This window comes from Schistocerca cancellata, unplaced genomic scaffold, assembly GCF_023864275.1.
Source record: "Schistocerca cancellata isolate TAMUIC-IGC-003103 unplaced genomic scaffold, iqSchCanc2.1 HiC_scaffold_782, whole genome shotgun sequence".
In the NCBI taxonomy this organism is placed as follows: Eukaryota; Metazoa; Arthropoda; class Insecta; order Orthoptera; family Acrididae; genus Schistocerca; species Schistocerca cancellata.
Window position 1 is genome coordinate 2,983,925 of NW_026046793.1, and position 20,450 is coordinate 3,004,374.

General features: G+C 47.3%; 1 protein-coding gene and 1 long non-coding RNA gene across 2 annotated transcripts in view; one reads left to right on the top strand and one right to left on the bottom strand.

The window, feature by feature from the left end:
- The window catches only part of LOC126143151 (uncharacterized), a 243,123-nt gene that overhangs the window by 204,333 nt on the left and 18,340 nt on the right, over window positions 1-20,450 (top strand). The window lies entirely within an intron of this gene.
- Window positions 1-20,450, bottom strand: part of LOC126143129 (disks large homolog 5-like) — an 87,827-nt gene that overhangs the window by 60,349 nt on the left and 7,028 nt on the right. Inside the window, exon 2 of the mRNA XM_049915339.1 lies at window positions 436-571. Within this exon, the coding sequence (XP_049771296.1) occupies window positions 436-571 (136 nt within the window). The remainder of the gene's footprint in view (window positions 1-435; window positions 572-20,450) is intronic.

Here is a 20,450-nt window from a genome sequence, read left to right on the forward strand (position 1 = left end):
CTGTCCTGTCACCCAGATGTTGGCTTTTTGTCATTTTCCTAAATCACTTCAGGCAAATACCAGATATGTGCGTTCAGCAAGACCACAGCTAACCAACTGTCCTAGCCTCATAAAACATTCTGTGTGCATGTGTACTGGAGCTACTTGTATTCATAGTGTTATGGTGAGACATCTTACACCATCATGACAATTTCTGGGTTAAATAAGCACATACATAAAACAGAATGACATAGATCTGGTCTGCTGCTCTGGTCTGCTGCTATCTGCTCAAGCAGTCTATGAATGATAAAGTACAGAGGAAAATCACAGGTGTATCAGTAATGGTAACGCTAATGCAAAAAGAATGGATAGGAAGATCTGTTACGACTAGACCTCTAACAATATATAACAGCAAATAATCACCACAGAGACTTTTTTAAAATAGTGCAAACTTACATTTTTTTCATCAGATTCAGACTTCTTTTTCATTTCACTCATAGCCACACGTCTCCGTATCATCTTCACCTCCTCTTCTGGACGGATGCGCATCATCATGTCTTCTATGATTGGTCGTATTTGTGGATTACACACACTGGATAGTACAACATGCTATTACGATTGGTTTGCCGTGTTAAAAATAAAAGTTAATAGTCAAAGAAATAATATAAATACAAAAGTTACAAGACATCAGAAAATATCAGGGTATTTACAAATATTTAGCAAATTACACAGCACAGTAGTGTCACCTAGTGAAATGCACAGTTACCACTGTTTTAAAGTTTTTCATTTGTTACTGTTAGAAAAAACAGCTCAGAAACAGACGAACAACTAGAATGACAACAGCACAACCAGTGTTCGGCTGTAGTGAACTGTTTAAATACAAACAAATATGAACCTAGACTATACTAGATGCCAGTCTTACAACAACCTTTACTTAGCATTCGCATTCATTGCTTTCATCAACTCGACCAAGTTATCACCTTTCACCCTAAACTAGACTTCAGGCTACTGCTACAGAACTGTGTCATCACAACCAATCAACCCCACTTCAGCATGACACCAGTTGTACCATACTCATTCTAGCAGCTCACCAGAAACTGGCTAAGGTTTTTCAGCTTGCATTTAAGGAAACTTGCGAAAAATGGAAATTGTGTGTGAGAGATTTGTTATATGACTTAACAATTTTTGTAATGGCCAAAATCAACAACCGTGCCTCAAATCCTATTGTTCAACTTTTGATAATCACCTTCACAGATGGCTGTTTACAATTCATCACAAACATGATTCTGTGAGAAGTAAATTATGTTAAGATGAGATCCGGAAGGACTGGCACATGACTTATTGTGATACATCCCAAGGCACGATGAGACTGCAACGTATTTGATTTTGCATTAACATCTAGCTATGAAAAAGATCTGTTCCCAACAAATGCCACAAAACTGAAGTGTCAATTACTGTAAGGAAATGCTTAAAAAATTCTATCAACGGGAAGCAAGATGTCGATACAAAATCCTAACAGGAGACAAAACTGTCATATTCCAGAAACTAAGTAACGATCACTTGTTTGTGTGTCCGAGTCAAAGTGAGACAAAGAGGTTTACGACAATTACTGAAGTAGAAAAAATAAATTAGAAACTAGAATGCAGATTACCATGGCTGGCTGATCATGAGAATAGAAAGGAGAAGAGAGCCACTCTGCATTACATTAAAACCACCACCCTAAAAGCCGTACAGTGGAGGACACAGAGGGACAAAGGACATACCCTAAAACTCATATCAAATGATAAAACACACCCTCACAAATAGAACATAGAACTAAAGCTACTGTTGGAGCATTGTCGCCTAACACTGAAGGTAGGGTGCTGGGAAATTTAAAAGTCCGCCACAGACCGGCTAAAAGTGGGCAGTCCAGCAAGAGGTGAACGACTGTAATTTGGAAGCCACAGCGATATTGAGGTGGGTCCTCGTGACGGAGGAGGTAACTAGGTGTGAGCCACGTACGGTCGATACGGAGTCGACAAAGAACAACTGATTCTATGCAAGACGCCCGCAGGGAAGACTTCCACATATTCGCAGTCTCCTTAATGACACAGTTTGTTGTGCATACTGTTACGTCACTCCGTCTCCCAAAGCTGAAAAACCTTGTGACATAAGACAGAACACACGGCAGTTTCATCAGAGATACCCATTTCCAGGGGAGGTTTCCGCATAGCCTGTCAACAAGTTCGTTACCTGGGATTTCAACGTGTCCTGGGGTCCACACAAACACCACTGAACAAGTGGACCGTTCCCAGGCAGACGTGGCCTCCTGCATGTTTGCTACTAAAGGATGGCGAGGATAGCACTGGCCGGTAGCTCGGAAGCTGCTCAGGGAGTCAGAACAGAGAGGAAACTGCTTACCAGAACAGGAACGAATGTACTGAAGTGGATGAGATATGGCCACCAGCTCTGCAGTAAATACATTGCAGCTGGCAGGCAAGGAATGCTGTTCAATATGGTCTCTGAACATAGGCGAAGCTAACATTACCATCAGCCATCGAGTAAACAACTTCGGAGTCCCAGTACACGTCAAGAATTGAGAGGAAGCGACAGCAGAGAGCGTCGGGGTTAAAATGGTCCTTAGGGCCGTGCAAAAGGTCCAAACAACGCTTCGGCCGAGGTATACACCGTGGAGGTGTACGTGAATGGACCTCAAGCAGAGATGGTAAAGAGAAGGACTCCAGTTCAGAGAGAAGGGATCACACGCGAACCGAAATCGTGAGCCCTAATGTTGGCCACCGATGCGGGAGGTAAACTGCTGCATGCGGGAAAAGAAGACAGTAATTCAGATGCTCAGAGGAGCTACGAATGTGTGCAACAAAACTGTCAAGAAGTTGTGCACATCAGATCCACAATCGAGGGACTCTGGCCTCCACCAGGACACTGGTCACCCGACTCTTTCTAAAAGCTCCTGTCGCTAGGCAAATGCCACAGTGGTGCACTGGGTTGACTAAACGCAATGCTGAGGGCACCACCGAGCCGTAAACCGGACTCCCATAGTGAAGGCAGGATTGAACAAGGGCTCTGTAGAGCTGCAGCAACGTAGAGCGATCTGCACCCGAGTTGGTGTTGCTCAGGCAGCGGAAGGCACTGAGATGCTGCCAGCACTTCTGCTTACGCTGACTAAGTCAATTGAGCTTCTGGATGTCCTAAGAATCACTATATCTTCACTACAGTGAGTGGATCATCAATAAGATGAAGTTCAGGTTCCGGACGAATGGTACGACGCTGACAGAAGTGCACGACACACGACTTTGCGGCAGGAAACTGGAAGCTGTGGGCTAGCGCCCATGACTGTGCCTTGTGAATGGCACCCTGCAGGTGCTGCTCAGCAACACCAGTACTGGAGGAGCAGTACAAAACGCAGAAGCCATCTGCATACAGAGAAGGGGAGACCGACAGCCCTACAGCTGCTGCTAAGCCGTTGATTGGCACTACAAAATTGAGACACACTCAATACGGAGCCCTGAGGAATGCCATTCTCCTGAATATGAGGGAGGGGGGTGGGGGGGGGCGGATTATGGGAGGCACCAACCTGGACACAGAGAGTACGGAGCTAGAGGAAGTTTTGGATAAGTGGAGACCCCACTTATACAATGTGGCAAGGATATGATGTCACCAGGTCGTGTCAAATGCTTTACGGAAGTAAAAAAAGACAGCAACCAGATGTTGGCATCTGAAAAAAGCTGTTTGGATGGCAGACTTGAGGGACACAAGATTAGCAGTGGTAGAGCGACCCTGGCAGAAACCGCCCTGACATGGAGCTATTAGGCCATGTGACTCCATCTCCCAACCCAACAACAAACACACAATATGTTCCAGCAGCTTATAAAGAACATTGGTAGGGCTGATGGTCCAATTACTATCCGCATCAAGTGGGTTTTTACTGGGTTTGAGCAGTGGAACGACAGTGTTCTCCCGCCTTGCGATGAAAAGATGCCATCACACCAGATCTAGTTGAAGATGATGAGGAAATGGCACTTGTAGTCAGAAGAGAGATCATCTGAATGCGGATCCAATCCGGCCCACGAGCTGTGCCGGGTCAATGTGCAAGTGCGCTGAGGAGCTCCCACTCCATAAATGGAGCGTTAAAGGGTTCACTGTGGCGTGTAGTGAATGAGAGGACTTCCCTTTCCACTCGCCGTTTCAGGGTGCAAAAGGCTGGGGGGGAGGGGGGTGTAGTTCTCCAACGCAGAGGTTCAAACACAGTGCTCGGCATTCGCGTTTGCGTCGGTACAGAGCACGCCATTGATGGTAACACCAGGGACACCTGTTGGGGTCTGGTACCCAAAAAGACATCTGATCTTTGTCCAGACATGGGAAGGTGACATATGGCACCCAATGGTCGACACCTACCTCTACCAACACTCCTGTTTCCGTCATTTTACAAGCTGGCATACACGGGTACGGACTCGCTTAAAGGCTATCAGATACTGTAAAGAGTGCCGCTCATGTCACTGTAGAGCTTGCCAACTAATTGCCTAATTGCCTCAGTAATTTCCGGCAACCACCAAGGGACTGTTTTTCGCCGGGGAGGGGGGTGGGGTGGGGGCACCCTAAAGAGCGAGGGATCACCTGTTCAACCGTCACATCGATGTTACCATGTCAGGGAGAGTTTAAGTTAAAGTTTCCCAATCCACCTTGTTTAAAGCCCATCTGGGCAGGCATCTGTGGGCCTGACGCAGGGGCAGTGACAGGAAGATGGGGAAGTGGTCACTACCACACAGGTCGTCACGTGATCTCCAGTGGATAGATGGGAAAAGTCCTGGGCTGCGAATTGATAAATCAATGGTCAAGTAACTAAGTAACCACACTCAAATGTGTGGCAGGCCCAGTATTTAGGAGGCAGAGATCGAATTGCGTCAGTAAAGTTTCAACAGCTCTGCCTCGGCCAGTAACCACGGTGCCACCCCACAAGGGGTTATGGGCGTTAAAATCTCCCAAAAGTAGGAAAGGTTTAGGGAGTTGATAAATCAGTGCATCTAATACATTCAGGGGTACTGCACCATCTGGAGGGAGATATACGTTGCAGACAGTTATTTCCAGTGTCATCCATATTCTGACAGCCACAGCTTCAAGAGGGGTTTGAAGGCACACATTTTCACTACAGACCGAGTTTACGACATAAATGTGAACTCCACCCGACACTATTATAATAGCTACGGTTCATATAATATCCCTTATAGTTGCAGGGGGCAGGTGTCTGCATTGCCGGGAACCAGGTTTCCTGGAGGGCAATGCAGAAAGCAGGTGTAAAGCTTAACAGTTGCCATAGCTCAGCCAAGTGGTGCAAAAAACTGCCGCAATTCCACTGGAGAATGACATCAGCGTGCGACTGGGAAGGTTTGGAACGTTCAATGAGGCAGTTTATGCCTCAGGGTCACCTGCTGCCACCGACTTTTTGCCTGAGCAGTCTATATCCATTGTGTGTGAGGGTCCAGCAGAGCTTTTAGGAAGCAGTGGTGTGGGCGCCACCACAAGTTCCTTGTTCTTGGGGGTCTTCTTTTCTGATTTCTCGTACTGTTCCTTGGGTTTCCCTGGCTGGGAGGACTTCACTGATTTAGTCTCTGGGACTGAGGATGAGTGTGAAGCCCTACAACCAGCTGCTTTTGGGCTCTTCAGCCACTGGCAGGTGTCACCTTTCCCACTAGCAGAAACCTGGAAGAAAGTGACCAAAGGGACCCCTTCCTGGTGAGAGGAGCCGAAGAGGCCTTACGCTTCTCTGGCTCAGAAGTGGAGACTGAAATCCCTGATGGTTGGGGAGGGAGGGCGGAGGGTTGTTGCACCCGAAGTAGGTGGTGCGGGAGCACGGGCACCTCCCGGCCTCAGCAAAGGCCACCTGGCATGATGGCCATTGCCGGGAGTCCTGATGCCCCAGGGTGAGTGGCATCTACTCCTTGGCACACATGGGGAGTTAACGGTGGAGGCATCAACCGACAGGGTACATGGCAGCCCCACCACAACGGACATGCTTCAGTGCTGGATATGAGGTGCAAAGAATTCCATGGTCATCATCGGTGCAGAAAACTACACTGCATAGTGGGTGGAGGAAAACAATCACAAAGGTGTCCTCACCCAAGAGATGGAGGATGAGTGGGACTGCAATGCCAGAACAAGGAAGTTGGCTATATATCTCGATGCACGATGGACACGAAGCACCATGTAAGGTGCCCTTACCCAACTGGCTTGCTCGTCAGGAAAATTTTGAAAAATGGAGGTCAAACCCTACAGAGGACCATCACAAAGGTCAAAAAGCATGAGACTCCTTTTAGTTGCCTCTTATGACAGGCAGTAATACCTTTGACCTATTCTAGCCCCCGGACCTGCAAGGGGGCACACACTATTCATAATAAATTATTCTTATGTTATACCATTTTCTGCTGTTGTTGGTATTACCATATACTCATCTGACCAAAAATCTTTGTCTTTTTTATTTCCCTTCACTCACCACTACTACTATATTTAGATTGAGCCTCTGCATTTCCCTTTTCAGTATTTTCTAGCTTCCATGCCACATTTGAACTTCTGAAATTCAATGGCCAAACTCTTAGAATGTTATCCTTTCATTGATTATTGAAGCTTTTTCTCAAGGTCACCTTCCCCTACGGCAATCCCCTCCCAGAGATCTGAACAGGGGACTAGTCCAGAATCTTTTGGCAATGGAGAGGTCATCATGACACACTCACTTACAGGCCACATGTCCTGAGGATACAAGTTATGTGCCTCTAATGCAGTGGTTTCCTTCGCCTTCTGCATCCTCATGCTGTTTATCATTGCTGATTTTTCTGCCTTTAAGGGCAGTTACCCACCCCAGTTGCTCTGAACCTCTGTCCACTCCTCATCCTTTTGAGAAGGCCGACCATTGAAAGAATGAGGGTGGCTTGTTATGCCGGAAGTCTTTGGCTGACAATCACGATTATTAATCAAATTTAAGTGGTGGCATGTTTCGAACCTGGGACCATGGACAGTTTGATTAGTACTCACAGGTACTACCCCTAGACCACAAGTGCACCACATATGTCCCATCATTAAGCAGACATGCCATCTTGCTATTGCAATGACAAATGATTACATGTATTGTCATGTTAAAGCTTCAACATAGAGATTCTCATGCAACAATCTGGAAGTGACAATACAGGAAATAAATTTCCTGTACAAGTCCATGATCATTGTGAATATTCCACAAATAAAAACATCAGCATCACTTAATATATTTATTTACAATGCTATTTCAGCTAATTCCATCATAAAAACTAACTCAAATTAAAAGAACAGAATTGCATGTCCATTACAAAAAATGGTAGAAAGTAACTGAAGGTTTCGTGACAGACTGCTGGCACACAAACAGACTACTGCTGGCACACAAACAGACTACTGCTGGCACACAAACAGACTACTGCTGGCACACAAACAGACTACTGCTGGCACACAAACAGACTACTGCTGGCACACAAACAGACTACTGCTGGCACACAAACAGACTACTGCTGGCACACAAACAGACTACTGCTGGCACACAAACAGACTACTGCTGGCACACAAACAGACTACTGCTGGCACACAAACAGACTACTGCTGGCACACAAACAGACTACTGCTGGCACACAAACAGACTACTGCTGGCACACAAACAGACTACTGCTGGCACACAAACAGACTACTGCTGGCACACAAACAGACTACTGCTGGCACACAAACAGACTACTGCACACAGACTGCTCGGTTTGGTGTAGTTAATTCCGGTGCAGTTCTCTCGTTACTATCTGCAACAGTCATTCACTGCTGCAAGGGAATCCAGGGTCTGTTCACCTTGAAGCTTTCTTCTTTCTTGTTGAAGCTAGTGTCATGTTGTGTATTTCTATGGCGTCTCCGAACAAGGTGGTGTGATAGCTAATCTCTACACAAGTAACTTCTGTGTCAGCAAATTTTACTATGTGGCTGGTCTCATGCTCTGCCAGACAAATTTCTGCACCTGCCCCAACCTGCAATGCCGCTTATTTTACGTGGTCCTGGTGTTCATTGATCATCCTGTCATTCCAATACAAACTTTTCCACATGTACATAGTACGCATTGTGTGTGACTGAGCACAGTAAAATTCATCGAAATGGAAGTTACTGCTGTAGACAAGAGCTATCACACCTGCTTGATCAAAGCAGCTACAGAAATACACAAACACGGCACTAACTAACAAGAATGAAAAACACCTCAAGGTGAACGGATCCTGAATTCCCATGCTGCAGAACGACTGCTGCACATAGCAAGCTAAGAACCACACCGGAATTTACTATGGAACAAGGTCCTTGGACATCTGCACACAAGGTACATAAAATCTACAGCTGCGAGCTCGACTCCACTACACTCCGCCACCAGCAATGGAGGATGAAGCTTTGACAATGCCAGCCACTTTTACTGGCAAAACATCAGAAAAATTATGAATCGTACATCAGCTGAAGAACCCAAAACAAAAGCCAACAGACAGCATGTCATAAAATATCATGCTACAAGGATGATATATTAGATGTTACAAATTTTTACACTACTGGCCATTAAAATTGTTACACCATGAAGAAATGCAGATGATAAACAGGTATTCATTAGACAAATATATTATACTATAAATGACATGTGATTACATTTTCAAGCAGTTTGGGTGCATAGATTCTGAGAAATCAGTACCCAGAACAACCACCTCAGGCCACAATAACAGCCTTGATACACCTGGGCACTGAGTCAAACAGAGCTTGAAAGGGGTGTACTGGTACAGCTGCCCATGTAGCTTCAACATGATACCATAGTTCATCACGAGCAGTGACTGGCGTATTGTGAAGAGCCAGTTGCTTGGCCACCATTGACCACACATTTTCAGTTGGCGAGAGATCTGGAGAATGTGCTGGCCAGGGCAGCAGTTGAACATTTTCTGTATCCAGAAAGTTCCGTACAGGACCTGCAACATGTGGTCGTGCATTACCCTGCTGAAATGTAAGGTTTCACAGGGATCGAATGAAGGGTAGAGCCACAGGTCTTAACACATCTGAAATGTAACTTCCACTGTTCAAAGTGCCGTCAATGCGCACAAGAGGTGACCGAGACGTGTAACCAATGGCACCCCATACAATCACGCCGGATGATATGCCAGTATGGCAATGACAAATGTGCGTTCACCACGATGTCGTCACACACGGATGCGACCATCATGATGCTGTAAACAGAATCTGGATTCATCCGAAAAAATAACGTTTTGCCATTCGTGCACAAAGGTTCGTCGTCAAGTACACCAACGCAGGCGCTCCTGTCTGTGATGCAGCGTCAAGGGTAACCGCAGCCACGGTCTCCAAGCTGATAGTCCGTGCTGCTGCACACGTCGTCGAACTGCTCGTGCAGATGGTTGTTGTCTTGCAAACGTCTTCATCTGTTAACTGAGGGATCGAGATGTGGCTGTACGATCCGTTACAGCCATGCGGATAAAATGCGTGTCATCTCGGCTACTAGTGATACGAGGCCGATGGGATCCAGCACGGCGTTCCTTATTACCCTCCTGAACTCACTGATTCCATATTCTGTCAACAGTCATTGGATGTCGACAAATGCGAGCAGCAATGTCGCGCTACGATAAACTGCAATCGCGATAGCCTACAATACGACCTTTATCAAAGTCGGAAATGTGATGGTACGCATTTCCCCTCTTTACACGCGGCATCACAACAACGTTTCACCAGGCAACGCCGGTCAACTGTTGTGTATGAGAAATCGGTTGGAAACTTTCCTCATGTCAGCACGTTGTAGGTGTCACCACTGGTGACAACCTTGTGTGAATGCTCTGAGAAGCTAATCATTTGCGTATCACAGCATCTTCTTCCTCCCCCCAACGAACCATGGACCTTGCCGTTGGTGGGGAGGCTTGCGTGCCTCAGCGATACATATGGCCGTACCGCAGGTACAACCACAACGGAGGGGCATCTGTTGAGAGGCCAGACAAACGTGTGGTTCTGGAAGAGAGTCAGCAGCCTTTTCAGTAGTTGCAGGGGCAACAGTCTGGATGATTGACTGATCTGGCCTTGTAACACTAACCAAAACAGCCTTGCTGTGCTGGTACTGCGAACAGTTGAAAGCAAGGGGAAACTACAGCCGTAATTTTTCCCGAGGGCATGCAGCTTTACTGTATGGTTAAATGATGACGACGTCCTCTTGGGTAAAATATTCTGCAGGTAAAATAGTCCCCTATTCGGATCTCCGGGTGGGGACTACTCAAGAGGATGTCGTTATCAGGAGAAAGAAAACTGGCGTTCTACGGATCGGAGTGTGGAATGTCAGATCCCTTAATTGGGCAGGTAGGTTAGAAAATTTAAAAAGGGAAATGGATAGGTTAAAGTTAGATATAGTGGGAATTAGTGAAGTTCGGTGGCAGAAGGAACAAGACTTTTGGTCAGGCAAATACAGGGTTATAAATACAAAATCAAATAGGGGTAATGCAGGAGTAGGTTTAATAATGAATAAAAAAAATAGGAATGCGGGTAAGCTACTACAAACAGCATAGTGAACGCATTATTTTTGCCGAGATAGACACGAAGCCCACGCCTAGTACAGTAATACAAGTTTATATGCCGACTAGCTCTGCAGATGACTAAGAAATGGAAGAAATGTATGACGAAATAAAAGAAATTATTCAGATAGTGAAGGGAGACGAAAATTTAATAGTCATGGGAGACTGGAATTCATCAGTAGGAAAAGGGAGAGAAGGAAACTTAGTAGGTGAATATGGACTGGGAGTAAGAAATGAAAGAGGAAGCCGCCTGGTACAATTTTGCACAGAGCACAACTTAATCATAGCTAACACTTGGTTCAAGAATCATAAACGAAGATTGTATACATGGAAAAAGCCTGGAGATACTGACAGGTTTCAGATAGATTATATAATGGTAAGACAGATTTAGGAACCAGGTTTTAAATTGTAAGACACATCCAGGGGCAGATGTGGACTCTGACCACAATCTCTTGGTTATGAACTGCAGATTGAAACTGAAGAAACTGCAAAAAGGTTGGAATTTAAGGAGATGGGACCTGGATAAACTGAAAGAACCAGAGGTTGTACAGAGTTTCATTTTTTTTTTTTTTTTTTTTTTTGTGGTTTTAGGGCGCACAACTTCAATGGTCATTAGCGCCCTGACTACTCTAAGAATGCACCGCGAGGCACAAGTTGACAACAACAACTAAAAGGGGAAAACACGATAAAAGAGACTGACAGGCATAGGATTAAAAAACAACATCATCAAATGTCCTTAGCGAGGTTCGTCAAACTGATAAAACAAAGAACACGAGCAGCTGCTCGTGGGTCATCCGCTAAAATTGCATCGAAAGTATTAGGCAGTTTAAGATCGAGGCGCAGTTGGTTAAGATCTGGACAGGACATTAAAATGTGTCTAACCGTCAGCAAGTGCCCACATGGGCAGAACGGCGCAGGCGCAGCCGTCAGCAGATGGCGATGGCTGAACCGGCAGTGTCCAATTCGTAACCTTGCTAAAACGACCTCCTCCCGCCGAGAAGGGCGTGAGGAGGACGTCCAAGCCACGGGAAGAGGTTTTAAGGCCCGAAGCTTGTTGTCGGTAAGTGCAGCCCAATCGGCATGCCACAGCGACAACGCGCCGACAAATGACCCTGCTAAAATCGGACGAAGGGACACAACAAGAAGCTGTCCGAGGCTGGAGGACCGCAGCCTTGGCCGCGGCATCTGCAGCTTCGTTCCCAGGGATACCGACATGGCCAGGAACCCACATAAAGCTAACCGGCGGACCGACGTCCACCAGCCGCTGAAGAGAGCGTTGGATCCGGTGTACGAAAGGGTGAACCGGGTACGGATCACTGAGGCTCTGGATGGCGCTCAGAGAATCTGAGCAGATGACATAAGCAGAATGTCGGTGGCGGCAGATGTAAAGAACAGCCTGGTAGAGGGCAAAGAGCTCAGCTGTGAAGACCGAACAATGGTCAGGGAGCCGGTATTTGAAACTTTGTGCCCTGACAATAAAGGAACACCCGACCCCGTCATTGGTCTTAGAGCCATCTGTATAAATGAAAGTCATGTTGATGAACTTCGAACGAAGTTCCAAAAAACGGGAGTGGTAGACCGAACCGGGGGTGACCTCTTTTGGGAGCGAGCTCAGGTCAAGGTGAACGCGGACCTGAGCCTGGAGCCAAGGTGGCGTGCGGCTCTCGCCCACTCGAAAGGTTGCAGGGAGTGAAAAATTAAGGTGTTGAAGGAGGCGACGAAAGCGAACTCCAGGGGGTAGCAGGGCAGAGACATACAACCCGTATTGAAGGTCAAGAGAGTCGTCAAAAAAGGAACGATAAGACGGATGGTCGGGCATTGACAGTAGCCGACAGGCATACCGACAAAGCAGTATATCGCGCCGGTAAGTGTGTGGCAATTCGCCAGCGTCAGCATGAAGACTCTCTACGGGACTGGTATAAAATGCTCCGATCGCAAGTCGTAAACCCCGATGTTGTATGGAGTTGAGGCGGCGTAAGATGGATGGCCGTGCAGAGGAGTATACGAAGCTCCCATAATCCAGCTTGGAGCGGACGATCGACCGATATAGACGAAGTAGGACGGTTCGATCCGCTCCCCACGACATACCACTGAGAACACGGAGGACATTTAAAGAATGGGTACAACGGGCGGCCAAATATGACACATGTGGAGACCAGCTAAGTTTCCTGTCAAAGGTAAGGCCTAAAAATTTGGTGGTCTCCACGATTGGGAGAGCAACGGGACCAAGTCGTAAGGACGGTGGGAGAAACTCTTTGTAGCGCCAGAAGTTAATACAGACCGTCTTCTCGGCAGAAAAACTGAAGCCATTGGCGACACTCCAGGAGTAAAGACGGTCAAGAGAACGCTGAAGACAGCGCTCCAGGACACGTGTACGCTGCGCGCTGCAATAGATGGTAAAATCGTCCACAAAAAGAGAGCCTGATACATCAGCTGGGAGGCAATCCATTATTGGATTGATCGCGATGGCGAACAGAGCGACGCTCAAAACTGAGCCCTGTGGCACCCCATTCTCCTGGCGAAAGGTGTCGGACAGGACAGAACCCACACGTACCCTGAACTGTCGATCCATTAAAAAGGAACGAATAAAAAGAGGGAGGCGACCGCGAAGGCCTCATGTATGCATGGTGCGGAGAATGCCCGCCCTCCAACAGGTGTCGTAAGCCTTCTTCAAATCAAAGAACACAGCCGCGGTCGGGCGCTTCCGCAAGAAGTTATTCATAATGAAGGTCGACAAGGTAACCAGATGGTCAACAGCAGAGCGGCGCCTACGAAATCCACATTGGACATTGGTAAGTAGGCGTCGAGACTCGAGCAGCCAAACCAATCGAGAGTTAACCATTCGCTCCATCACTTTACAGACACAGCTGGTAAGTGAGATAGGTCGATAACTGGAAGGCAAGTGCTTGTCCTTCCCTGGCTTAGGAATCGGGACAACAATAGACTCGCGCCAGCATGCGGGACCATGTCCCTCAATCCAGATGCGATTGTATGTACGAAGAAGAAAACCTTTACCCGCAGGAGAAAGGTTCTTCAGCATCTGAATATGAATAGAATCAGGCCCTGGAGCGGAGGACCGTGATCGGCCAAGTGCGGTTTCGAGTTCCCGCATGGTGAATGGGGCATTATAACTTTCACAATTCGAGGAGCAAAAGTCAGGTGGCCTAGCCTCCTCTGCCTGTTTGCGGGGGAGGAAGGCAGGGTGGTAATGAGCGGAGCTCGAAACCTCGGCGAAAAAGCGGCCGAAGGCATTGGAGACAGCCTCAGGGGCCACAAGGACTTCATTCGCGACCTTCAAGCCAGAAACTGGGGAGTGGACCTTAGTGCCAGATAGCCGGCGCAGGCTACCCCAGACAACAGAAGAAGGAGTAAAACTGTTGAAGGTGCTTGTGAAAGCAGCCCAGCTGGCTTTCTTGCTTTCTTTAATAATACGACGACACTGAGCACGTAAACATTTATAATTAATACAATTCGCCACTGTAGGGTGGCGTTTAAAGGTGCGTAAAGCACGTCGACGAGCACGTAAAGCGTCTCTACATGCTGCGGTCCACCAGGGGACCGGTACGCGACGTGGAGAAGAAGTAGGGTGAGGGATGGAATATTCAGCAGCAGCGAGAATGACTTCCGTGAGGTGTGCGACCTGACGATCGCAGCTTGTGAAGGTTTGATCCTGAAAGGTCGCCCTGGAAGAAAAGAGCCCCCAGTCTGCCTTGGAGATGGTCCAACTAGAGGAGCACGGAGAGGGAGTATGCTGCAGGAGATGGATAACACACGGGAAGTGGTCGCTCGAATATGAATCAGCAAGTGCATACCACTCAAACCGGCGTGCAAGTTGGGGAGTACATATAGAGAGGTCTAAATGGGAATACGTATGAGATGTGTCCGAAAGAAAAGTAGGGGCGCCAGTATTGAGGCAGACAAGATTGAGCTGGTTGAAAAGGTCTGCGAACAAGGAGCCCCTCGGGCAGGAGGCTGGAGAACCCCAAAGGGGATGGTGGGCATTGAAGTCTCCAGTTAACAAAAACGGTGCAGGTAGCTGAGCAATAAGTTGCATCATGTCTGTACACGTAACGGCAGAGGACGATGGAGTGTAAACGGTACAAAAGGAAAACGTAAAAGTGGGGAGAGTAATGCGGATGGCAACTGCCTGCAGGCCGGTGTGCAACGTGATGGGATCGTAGTAAATATCATCCCGGACCAGCAACATAACCCCTCCATGAGCTGGGATACCTACCACAGGGGGTAGGTCAAAACGCACAGAGGTGTAGTGTGCCAAGGCAATGTGATCGCATGGGCGTAGCTTCGTTTCCTGGAGGGCTACGACGAGCGGACGATGCAAGCGGAGCAGCAACTTCAGGTCCTCTCGGTTGGAGCGAATGCTGCGAATATTCCAGTGAATAAGTGCCATCGTAAGAAAAGGAAGAGGAGAGAAGGGGTCACCTCGAAGGCCGCTTAGGGCCTGGCTTCGAGCGAGCACTGCCGCCGCTATCAGTAGGCGGACAGTCATCGTCCATGGGGTCTATAGGGTCATCGGCCATCTCGGGAGGATGGCCGGGAGGGGGAGCTTCCTCCGCCGGTGAACGGCCAGATATACGGCTACCGGCGGTGCGGCCAGGCGAAACGGATGACGGCCTGGGGCGGCAACTGCTGGGTGGCGCAGGAGAAGAAATGCGCCGTGGCGGAGAAGGAGAACTGTGCTTCCTATGCGCCTTTTTGGAAGGACGTTTGGTGGAAGTACCGGTCGAAGGCTGGGAGGTCGAGGGATGCACGGGATGGTTCCTTCTTGAAGGACCGTGCATCTGACTTCGGGGTCTTCGACTTAGCAGAAGCTGAGGAAGTGGCTGGTGTCTGGTGTGATGGGAGGAAGAGGAGACGTCGACCGCGCGATCTTAGCACTGGCCGAACGGACGACCGTGGTGCTGAAGGTCAGATCGCATGTCTGGGTTGCTACCTCCCGGGTAGTCCGAGGAGAGGCGAGGACAGTACTATATTTCCCCGCTGGGAGCAGCGTGGGCTTCCTACTAGCCAATAGCTTGCGAGCAGCCGAGGTGGACACTTTCTCTTTGACCCGAATTTCTTGGATGCAACGTTCGTCCTTATAGACAGGACAGTCGCGGGAGGATGCGGCATGGCCACCCTGACAGTTCACACAACGAGGAGACGGAGGTGGACAGTCACCCTCATGGGCATCCCTGCCACAAGTGACACATTTAGCCGCATTGGAACAAGACTGTCGAGTGTGATTGAAACGCTGACACTGGTAGCAGCGCGTAGGTGTCGGGACATAGGGGCGAACAGAAATAACCTCGTAGCCTGCCTTGATGCGCGATGGCAGCTTAACACTATCGAAGGTCAAGAAAAGTGTCCGGGTCGGTACAAGGTCGTTGTTGACCTTTTTCATGACCCGATGGACAGCCGTCACGCCCTGCTCAGCGGGGAAAGATTGAAGCTCCTCGTCAGTCAATCCGTCGAGGGAGCTAGTATAGACTACACCACGAGACGAATTCAAAGTTCGGCGGGCCTCCACCCGGACAGGGAACGTGTACAGGAGGGTGGCCCGAAGCAGTTTTTGTGCCTGAAAGGCACTCTCAGTTTCTAGTAATAAGGTGCCGTTACGCAACCTGGTACAAGATTTGACAGATCCGGCTATGGCATCAACGCCCTTCTGAATAACAAAAGGGTTGACAGAGGAAAAATCCTTTCCGTCCTCAGTGCGAGAAACTACGAGGAACTGTGGGGCAGGCGGTAGTACTTTTGTCACTGTTGGCTGGTCACGTTTCCGTTTTTGGGTCGAAGTCGAGACAGATGGAGTAGAATCCATTGCGGAGGAATCCCCCATGATTGCCAGCGTCTCCGATGGCGCGCTCCTTCCTTGTGGGGACCCTCTCAGAGGGCACTCCCGCCTTAGGTGAATGTTTACACCTCAGGTCACACCTCCCGAGAAACAGACGGAGGGACCAATCGGCATGGTCAGAAGGTATCAGCTCAGGCAATCACCCCTCCCCGGGCCTGGCCTTTACCAGGGGGTACGCGCGTGCCTTACATGTCTACCCAGGGCGGGGACTTACGCGTTACCCCGTCACCTAGTACGCGTGCGAACGCGTGGGTCGGCCTTCAGACACGCACAGGGAGGAAGGAAGAGGAGGAAAAAGAAGAGAGAGAGGGAGAAAGAGGACAGACTGTCTCAAACACCAAGGCGGAGACCAGAGAAGGCAAGGAGAAGAAGGCAATGAGAAGGCACGGAGAGAAAGGCAATGAGAAGGCACGGAGAGAAAGGCAATGAGAAGGCACGGAGAGAAAGGCAATGAGAAGGCACGGAGAGAAAGGCAATGAGAAGGCACGGAGAGAAAGGCAATGAGAAGGCAAGGAGAGAAAGGCAATGAGAAGGCAAGGAGAGAAAGGCAATGAGAAGGCAAGGAGAGAAAGGCAATGAGAAGGCAAGGAGAGAAAGGCAATGAGAAGGCAAGGAGAGAAAGGCAATGAGAAGGCAAGGAGAGAAAGGCAATGAGAAGGCAAGGAGAGAAAGGCAATGAGAAGGCAAGGAGAGAAAGGCAATGAGAAGGCAAGGAGAGAAAGGCAATGAGAAGGCAAGGAGAGAAAGGCAATGAGAAGGCAAGGAGAGAAAGGCAATGAGAAGGCAAGGAGAGAAAGGCAATGAGAAGGCAAGGAGAGAAAGGCAATGAGAAGGCAAGGAGAGAAAGGCAATGAGAAGGCAAGGAGAGAAAGGCAATGAGAAGGCAAGGAGAGAAAGGCAATGAGAAGGCAAGGAGAGAAAGGCAATGAGAAGGCAAGGAGAGAAAGGCAATGAGAAGGCAAGGAGAGAAAGGCAATGAGAAGGCAAGGAGAGAAAGGCAAGGAGAGAAAGGCAATGAGAAGGCAAGGAGAGAAAGGCAATGAGAAGGCAAGGAGAGAAAGGCAATGAGAAGGCAAGGAGAGAAAGGCAATGAGAAGGCAAGGAGAGAAAGGCAATGAGAAGGCAAGGAGAGAAAGGCAATGAGAAGGCAAGGAGAGAAAGGCAATGAGAAGGCAAGGAGAGAAAGGCAATGAGAAGGCAAGGAGAGAAAGGCAATGAGAAGGCAAGGAGAGAAAGGCAATGAGAAGGCAAGGAGAAGTCAAGGGAAAGAGTAAGGAAGACAGTGAGGTGGAGAATAGCAAAGAAAGGAACCAACAAAAGGAAGGAAGAAACGAGAAGTGAAAAACCAAAAAGACCACAATTATAGGTCGTGGAACCGTCCGTCTCCGGACGCAGGCGCTAACTACCCCCGTGAGGGGGATGGACTCCTTTTAGTCGCCTCTTACGACAGGCAGGAATACCTCGGGCCTATTCTTACCCCGGACCCGCAGGGGGGGTACAGAGTTTCAGGGAGACCATAAGGGAACAACTGACAGGAATGGGGGAAAGAAATACAGTTGAAGAAGAATGGGTAGCTCTGAGGGATGAAGTAGTGAAGGTAGCAGAGGATCAAGTAGGTAAAAAGACTAGGGCTAGTAGAACTCCTTGGGTAACAGAAGAAATATTGAATTTAATTGATGAAAGGAGAAAATAAAGCCGAGCTAGGGGAAGATCTGTTTGGATTCTGTAGAAATATTGGAACACATGAGGCAATACTGACCCTACGACTTATCTTAGAAGCTAGATTAAGGAAAGGCAAACCTACGTTTCTAGCATTTGTTGACTTAGAGAAAGCTTTTGACAATGTTGATTGGAATACTCTCTTTCAAACTCTGAAGGTGGCAGGGGTAAAATATAGGGAGCGTAAGGCTATTTACAATTTGTACAGAAACCAGATGGCAGTTATAAAAGTCGAGGGGCATGAAAGGGAAGCAGTGGTTGGGAATGGAGTGAGACAGGGTTGTAGCCTCTCCCCGATGTTATTCAATCTGTATATTGAGCAAGCAGTGAAGGAAACGAAAGAAAAATTCGGAGTAGGTATTAAAATCCATAGAGAAGAAATAAAAACTTTGAGGATCGCCGATGACATTGTAATTCTGCCAGAGACAGCAAAGGACTTGGAAGAGCAGTTGAACGGAATGGATAGTGTCTTGAAAGGACGATATAAGATGAACATCACAAAAGGAAAACAAGGATAATGGAATGTAGTCGAATTAAGTCGGGTGATGCTGAGGGAATTAGATTAGGAAATGAGACACTTAAAGTAGTAAATGAGTTTTGCTACTTGGGGAGCAAAATAACTTATGATGGTCGAAGTAGAGGATATAAAATGTTGACTGGCAATGGCAAGGAAAGCTTTTCTGAAGAAGAGAAATTTGTTAACATCGAGTATAGATTTTAATGTCAGGAAGTCGTTTCTGAAAGTATTTGTGTGGAATGTAGCCATGTATGGAAGTGAAACATGGACGATAACTAGTTTAGACAAGAAGAGAATAGAAGCTTTCTAAATGTGGTGCTACAGAAGAATGCTGAAGATTAGATGGGTAGATCACATAACTAATTAGGAGGTGTTGAATAGAATTGGGGAGAAGAGGAGCTTGTGGCACAACTTGACTAGAAGAAGGAATCTGTTGGTAGGACATGTTCTGAGTCATCGAGGAATCACCAATTTAGTATTGGAGGGCAGTGCGGAGGGTAAAAATTGTACAGGGAGACCAAGAGATGAATACACCAAGCAGATTCAGAAGGATGTAGGTTGCAGTGGGTACTGGGAGATGAAGAAGCTTGCACAGGATAGAGTAGCATGGAGAGCTGCATCAAACTAGTCTCAGGACTGAAGACCACAACAACAACAACAGCAGCATCATCTTCCTGTCAGTTAAATTTCACGTCTGTAGCACATCATCTTCGTGGTGAAGCAATTTTAATTGCCAGTATTATAAAAACCTGATTCAACAAACCTTACAACTTGCAAAAGTCAACATCAAAAACAAATGCCTAATCAGGGGACTATCTTGGCTCATAAAATGAAATAAATACATTAAGTTCCAGCTAACACCCCAATTAGGCATATATTTTTGACGCTGAACTGAACCTTGTTTTACAAATGGTTCAAATGGCTCTGAGCACTATGGGACTTAACATCTGTGGTCATCAGTCCCCTAGAACTTAGAACTACTTAAACCTAACTAACCCAAGGACATCACACACATCCATGCCCGAGGCAGGATTCGAATCTGCGACCGTAGCAGTCGCGCGGTTCCGGACTGCACGCCTAGAACCGCGAGACCTCCGCGGCCGGCGAACCTTGTTTTACAAATTCGGTGCATTAGCTTTTTACAATTATTTAACTTTTAATTATTTACCTTTTGTACCTTGATACTGAGTAGTGAACACTTGTCATTCTTTATGCGCATATAGTCTTAATTGCAGATCTGATGATGGCAGAAGCCAAAAAGTATTATAAAGGAAGAAATGTTAAGCAGCCAAGACTGTTTTATTCACAAAAATCTGTAAGTGCAGCAGAAACCCTGAACATATCAAATTAGTAGTTTAACTAAAAAGAAAGAAATTACCTCCACTGCCTTACAATAACAAGAAACATGTTTTTTACTGAAAGCATTTATACTTTTTTATGATATAATAGTTTCAAACAGGACTCAGCTTCAACTTCATACAGCATCTGACCTAATTATCTTTCAGTTAGAATGAGCAATCTTATCTACTGCTGCGTACTCTACTAAAAAACTTATATATCACTCACTTATATCACAAATGGCATTGTATATTGTACTTTATGTGTAGTAAGTCATGAAAAATTCTGTGATCTACAACCATGTTTTATCACACTCATGGGTGAAAGTTATGAAGTACCACCTCCCCCCCCCCCCCTTATGTTTTTTGTAGTTAATGCACAGGACGTGTACACAATGTATCAAAGTACTCTAAAGCCTGCTCATTACCTAAAACAGGTTTTCTGAATTTATCACACAGTTTAA